The sequence below is a fragment of the Carettochelys insculpta genome, chromosome 8 (genome assembly GCF_033958435.1).
Source record: "Carettochelys insculpta isolate YL-2023 chromosome 8, ASM3395843v1, whole genome shotgun sequence".
NCBI classification, from domain to species: Eukaryota; Metazoa; Chordata; order Testudines; family Carettochelyidae; genus Carettochelys; species Carettochelys insculpta.
The window spans coordinates 5,093,295-5,100,299 of record NC_134144.1 but is presented as its reverse complement, the minus strand read 5'-3'; the positions used below and the strand labels follow the sequence as shown (position 1 = coordinate 5,100,299).

General features: G+C 54.3%; 1 protein-coding gene across 1 annotated transcript in view; it reads right to left on the bottom strand.

The window, feature by feature from the left end:
* Positions 1-4,276: 4,276 nt before the first annotated feature.
* RAMP1 (receptor activity modifying protein 1) overlaps positions 4,277-7,005 on the bottom strand; it is a 76,527-nt gene continuing 73,798 nt past the window's right edge. Inside the window, exon 3 of the mRNA XM_075001400.1 lies at positions 4,277-5,099. Within this exon, the coding sequence (XP_074857501.1) occupies positions 4,844-5,099 (256 nt within the window). The 3' untranslated portion in view covers positions 4,277-4,843. The remainder of the gene's footprint in view (positions 5,100-7,005) is intronic.

Below are 7,005 nucleotides of genomic sequence, written 5' to 3'. Positions count from 1 at the left end.
CACACACACACACACACACACACACACACACACACACAAGCTGTACAGCCTGGGCTTGAATACACACTCCCTTCCCCACATGAACCACCTCAGGGAGGCCCAGCACAGAAACCAGTGTTCCTTGTAAGCTGAGTGCCTGGGTGGCTGCCCAGGACAGCTTCATGTACCGCCCAGCTGATAAGCTGAGCAGCCCTCAGCCAGCCACCTGTGTTCCCATCGGTGGTGCACATGACACATGCCTCGGTGCACATAACAAAATTATTCTAGCTCTTGATGGTAAAAAAATTAGAGGGAATGTGATGGAGACCCCACACTTCCAACTGCCCCTGCCTTAGGGAGTGGACACACAGGCACGCTGACCAGGCGACGCCCTTCCTGTGGGATATTCACCGGCTCCTCTTTTTGGAGTTGTTTTGACTCTGAAGTTAGAACTGGAGTACGGGTTCTACTACAGGCTGAGCCACTCTAAGCCGGCACGCTCTCCCCTGGCAGTATCCGTACTCCGGCATGATTTGGCCAAACACTGCTCAGGGGTGTGGCCAAATTTCCTGCAGTCCCATAGAGTTTGTTTCCAGCCACCCGTCCTGGCACTCGGTGTTCTGTGCTGTATTTAGCTGCAATTTACCCCTAAGTGTCTTCTAAGAGCCCAGTAAGCAGTGGTAGTGTTGGCAACATGCCAGAAAATATCAGCCTCCTGTGGTCTGGCAAACGCTCTCCTTCAGCACCAGTAGGCTCCCAAGAGTGCTGGACGAGCGAGGTTCAACCTGGAGATTTAAAGCCGGTCCCTTACAGAATGTGCTTTGCTGCTAATTGCTCCATGGGGGTGGGAAGCACTCCTGACATACTGTGTTACTGCTCCCTAGTTATTGAAAAGCATTTCACAATAGTCTCAGCTTTACAGGCCGTATGGTTTGGACCAAGCAAGCTCAGTCTCATCCAGGAAGCCAGCTCTAAGGAGCACGTGTAAAGGAGAAGTGTGTATTGGGTTGACTTTACGTTTACATAAGTGAGTCATTATGCTTTGCTGAACAGCTGATGGCATGTGCATGTGGTTGGCTTCTTCCTTCAGAGCTAGGCCCCCTTGGAGAGTCAGCCCGTCAGCCTGTGGCGGGGTTAAGGCTCAAGGAGCACAGGTTTTGAAAGAGGCTTACGCAATTTAGGCATCGAAGTCTGGCAGCCTCACCATCCCAGAGCGCCTCCTCCAGGCCAGGCCCAGCACTGCAGCCCTTCTTCCTTACTGCACCGCCACTGGCCTGGGCGGCAGCATCCCAGCCAGCAAGCTCCCACTCCTTCAGGGGAACAGGGCCTGACTGTGTAGCACAAAATTTCATCCCCCCTACCCCGGGTGCTGACCACTGCCCCCTTTGCTGGGCTCAGCAGGGTTCTTCCTCCCTGTGGGCCAGGTCACAGCTCTCGGGCTGGCAGCTTGGCTCCTCCCCAGCTACTGCCTCGCCCGCTGTCTGCGCTGCAGGTTGGCTTCTCCCAGGCCTCTGTCCGGCGTCTCCTTCGCTGCAGGACACTCGGGCTCAAGCCTCAGATACTCGTTCCTCCCTGCAGGCCCCCCCGGCGTTCCTTTGCCAAAGGGGCAGCAAACCCCTTTGGCTCCTCTCAGTAAACTCGCTATTCCTCCCGGAGCCACACACTGGGCTCTTCCCAGCTGGCTCTGATGCTTACTCGCCTGGCTCCTATGCCAGGTGCTACAGCACCGGCGCCCCAGGCTCCCCAGCTCCCTGTAACCCTGTCACTGCCAGCAGGGTCATTACACTGCACCGGCAATTACAGGCTGTCAGAATCAGGGCCCTGGGGGCCGGCCCCAAAGGCAGCTCTGGAATGGGGGTGCCGGGCCCAACTGCTGTGCAGCTTGAGGTCCAGGCGGTGCTGAGGGCTGCCTGTCCCAACCTTGCCCTGCCGCTGAAGAGGGGCCCTTTTCCGCGCCATTGCCTGGCATGCAACAGAGTCCAGCCCCAGCCTGGCTCAGTGGGAGGTAGGCCCCTAATGTCCATTGATTTCAGTGGGCCTGAGGCACTGAAATACCAGGACGTGGCCTTCAGGCGCCTGTTGGCGGAAGTGCATTTTTCATGCCGCTGCCACAGGTGACCTCTGATCAGCACCTGCGCCTGTGGCTGTGTGAGAGAACCCGTGGTTGGCTGAATGCCTGCTTCTCCCACCATACAGCTGGGGTTTGTTCTCAGCCTAGTCTAGGCTTCTCCGGGTAGAGCAGTCCCTTTTCCCAGGGACGTTATTGCTTGGTGTAGCACTCCGGCCCTGCTAAACAACACAGCTGTGCTCTGCAGACACCCCGCCCAGCTTCCCCTTATTCCTGATTACAGCCCACTGTATAGCCCTTGTCAACTCGGCCCTGCTGCAATGGGCAGGGCCAAAGAATACACCCCCTGGGGCCACGAGCTTTGCATTAAAGGATGAGGAGCTTTGGCCAGTGCCGCTGGAGTATTTTTGCACTCTACGGGCAATACGAAAAGAGCACAAAAGGGTTTAACTTGCAGGAGCTTGGCATCAATATCATACCTTGCTGCCGGCCCTGCCATGCACAGCACAAGGGCATGTGATAAGCAAAGGGAACAGTAGCGCCCAGGTGGTTTAAACAGCTATCACCCCAACCATGAAAGGGCCTTTTCCACTAGCCCTGCCTCTCCCACTCAGCATCACGTCATTCAGTAGCAGCAGGCCTGGGCCTGGCCAGAGGGAGCAACAAGGTTAAGACTGGGGTTGTAGCCCGACAGTATCCGACAGATGACGGCAGCGGGAGTGCTGGTGCCAAGAGCTCATCCTGCGGGGAACAAGGGGCACGTCCGCGCTAGCCGACGGCCACGTTAGTCCACTGGGTCGGTGCCCTGTCGGGGCGGGTGGCTGCCCACGCCTCTGCCACCATTCGAACCGAGGCTGGACCCTTGAGATGCGAGGGGACCGTACAATCTGAGGCGGAGTGTGTGTGAGCGCTGCTTGGCTCCGAGTCGGCGGCAATCGGAAACCTCACGAGCCCGATTCTAGAGGGGGAAGACCCTTGTACTGCTGAGAATTACTCGTGCTACCGTGCGTGGCACCTGGCTCCAGCCCAATCCAGGACACAGCACGAGTGAGCTTGTGGAGAAGGCGCCCGGCTGCGCTCTGGGCTGCAGTCAGTGCCCAGCTTTGCCGCAGACGCTGGGTAAGTCACTCAAACCCAGCTGTGCCTCAGTGCCCCATGGAAGAAGGGTCCCCCCCCCCCCTCCGTTCGGACCGCAGTCTCTCTGGAGCAGGGATTGGCTCTTGTGAGGCTTGTACAGCGCCTGAGGTGTCTAGATATCATTTAGCTCAGGGGTCTCCACTGCTGTTTACCTCAGGGCCAGTGCTTAAATCCTCCTAGTGGGCGTGTATCTCTGGCAGGGCTCCGGGCACGGGGATCTCGCCATGCACGCCAGCTTCTCTCCAAGCACCCCCGAGAGCAGCTTCCCGCTGCCGGTTCTGTGCCACTGCCAGCAGGTCCTCGTGGCCCAGGGCAGGTGTGTGCAGAGCCATCCCGGCCGTAGGGCAGAGGCCCCAACCCTCCCCCAGACTCAGGTTAGCCCAGGGGGCCACGGGCTGGTGGGGAACAGAAACAGAGCTGCCCCCACGCCATTGCCAGGAGCCCTGGGGAAGCAGAGCTACGCAGCAGCCTGCGGCGCTCCACCACCGCCCTCTCCCAAGTCGGCCGCGCCGGGGCTGAGGCGCCCTGCTTACACCATCGCAGCGGAGTGGGGCGACCGGGCTGGCCTGGGCGGGGGAGCAGAGGCTGCTGCATCTCCCCACTACTCAGCAGCTCCCACCGCCGCAGCGAGGATAGAGCAGCCCGAGCCCTGCTACCACCCCACCAGGCCCCCTGGTAATCCCCGAGTCTGCGTCCCTAAGGGGAGGGGGCTGGATGGGAGAAAGGCGCACACACGCACACACACACGCACGCACGCACGCTCGCTCTCTCTCTCTCTCTCCAGCCACTGGGACTCACATACCAGCAGCTGTGCACGGGCCAGATCATAAGCTCTGGCAGAACCTGCCAAGGGAGGCTGTGGCATCCCCATCCATGGGGGTTTGTAAGAACGAGCTGGATAAGCACATGCAAAGGGTGGCCTAGGCAGACTTGATTCTGTCTCGGGGCAGGGGACCGGGGCTGTCTAAGGTTCTAGGATCAGCTACATGAAGTAACTTGTAGAAATCTTTCTTGCCCATGGGAATTCAGGCCTCCGCGCAGCTGGCCAGTGCTGCAATATTTCAGTACGTTATCAGCAAAAACTGACAATGGTGGTTTGGCCAAGGGTTCCTTTAATTAACGATGACAGATTTCAGAAGCACTGAAGCCAAAAGTATGCAAGAAATAAATTCTAATAAATAGATGACGTGTACAGAATGGTACTTCACCGGATCCATCCTGCGGCTGATTATCGGTTAAGTGCATAAATACTAATCTTGAGATATACAGATTTTTTTCAATTAATTGTCTCATAAATGACTTTTAAAATGACCACATAATTGGCCCGCGAGAAACGCTGCGGTTACAGAGCATAGCAACTATTGGAAAGTGATATTACTCCAAAGCATGTCATCGGGGCCTGAGCTGAGGCTTGCTATCTAGGGGACATGTATATGGGGACACACACCTCTCTGGTCAGGACAGTGTTAAACGTCGGAGCTGTGTGTGTTGAGCCCCACATTTTGCCTCAGGGTTACAAAGCCGTTCGCCAAAGCAGTCTTGCTTGCTGGCTTCCAAAGTGCTGCTGGTACAGCCAGGGATCCCACCTCTGCTGAGAGGGATCAGCCCACAGGAAGGTAGGTCTCTATGGATTTCGGCAGATCCTGAGGCCACACAAGCTTACACGATGCCCTCACTCCGCTTGCTCCGCCATACCACCAGCGCAGTCATAAGCAGGGTGCTGAGGATGGGGACCACGAGGAACGGGCAGAGGATGTTATTAGGGGGGTCGCGCAGGGATCTCCCGAAGAGGGAACAGTTTTTGAAGTAGTGCTTGTGAATGGCTATGAAGAACTCGTCCACCAGCTGGTTCGGCCAAAAGCAATCCAGTTTCTCAGCTATCAGGAGGGTGCAGTTGGTGAGCTCGCCGTAAAGGCTGGAAAAGAAAAAGGCATCGGTCAGAAAGCTGGAGGAGTTCAGAGCCATCATTTACCAGGCAGAGCGGGTGAAAACACTTCCTCCAGGTTGCTCTGCAGAGATGCTCAGCACCCAAAGTGCGGCTTGGTCTGCGAGCGCTCAGCATCACTGAAAACCTGAGTCACTCAGCTCCAGTTACACTGCACATTATGGGCTCAGACTGCGAGCAAGATCCTGTGAAAGGACCTCAGCCACCCTTGGTCTTAGGAGCACATAGCAAGCCCAGGATTTGAGACTGCTGAGCTTGTGGGATCAGAGGCAGTCACAGCTGGAGGTGATGAAACCGTTAAGTGCTTCCTGCTTGACCGAGCAATAATGCAAAAATATCAAGGACGGAATAGCAAGGGGGATGGAGCATGTGCTGGCTGCTCAGAAACTCCAAAGGGCTTCAGAGTCTGGATCGGGGAGGAAAATAAACCAGATCAGTGCTTTGACAAGACTGGCAAACTGCACCGTTCACTGCAAAACAAACCAGGGCACTCCTGTGGCAGCACCCGAAAGACTAACCGTTTTATTTAGGTAATGAGTTTCCTGACTCAGTGGCCGTTCTACACAGGGTCCTTTTCAAACGTCGAAATCCCCTTATTCCTATCGAAAAGGGCCCCATGTAGACAAGCTGTCTGCGATCGAAACATGGCACTTTTGAGGTGCCGTGGCTGGCAGCATGCTAATGAGGCACTGAATATTCATTTCAGCACCTCATTAGTATTCTTCAATTGGGCCACTAGCATGGCCCTTTCAAAATTTTGGCCGAGTGTAGATGCGGCCAGTGGGGCTTTCCCACAAAAACTCATTACCTAATAAATAAAACTGTTAGTCTTTAAGGAGCTGCAAGACCACTCGCTTTGTTTTGCAAAGATACACATTAACACGACTACCCCCTGAAACTATATAAGCAGCTCGTGACAGCCAGAGCTCAGAGAAAAGCACCACCTTGGGTGCCTGGAATACCTTCCCCATACACTTAAAATATATTTCAGAACAATTGTGGTTCACCAGCTCTGCTCCATCGCTGGCCAACCACAATTCTTCATGTCGGAAGCTCCTGTTCCCAAGAGCTCCAGGGAACGAATGCAAAACGCGTGCTCCTTTTCAAGCTGTGCTGTTGGCAGGTTGGGAATTCCATAGCATTTGCAATATGATTTTTGGGGGGATGTGCGTGGGTTGGCTGAGTAGTTTATTTTATTGTAATCTTTGCCATTCATTTTCTTTTATTAAGGAGTGCAAGAAAAGGCCCTTCCTAGCAGACCCTCCACTAACTTATATTACATATTGCAGAGTACTTTATTTAGTAATCCTTTGATTCACTTGTAAATTAAATGTATATATGATCAGGATGGCTGGCAGCCATTGGGGTGGGCTTCATGCCCCCAGAAGGGGCGGGACTAAGAGTGGAAGGGGCGGAGCCTAGGGCCTAGTCTTCAGTGCTGCCTGGACCACATGCAGGCATTTCCCCCACAGCTATGCAGAGTAATGCTGCCCCAGCTCTTCAAAGGGGCCCAGGGCAAAAGCTCCCACTGGGTTAGGCCTGTATATACTACACTAAATAGCTTCTGAGATTTCGAGGCAGTGTTTTTTTTTGTTTTTTTTTAAAACAGTCTATTTAGAACTAATTCTCCAGACACGGCTTTTATTCCCTTAACTGCAGACCAATAAAACGTCAGGGCCATTGTCTCCGGGGTCTGCAAAACCAAAGATACAATGGTTAAGCTGAGTGATAATGTATGATTTCGACAAATTAAGCACATTGCAAAACTTACCAGTAACCAAAGGGAAATACCTTTTCTAAACGTAATCAGCATAAAAAAGGATCTCAAGGTTTTGTGGGATGGGTTCTCTCTGAGCGTTCATGCAGTAGGACTTTG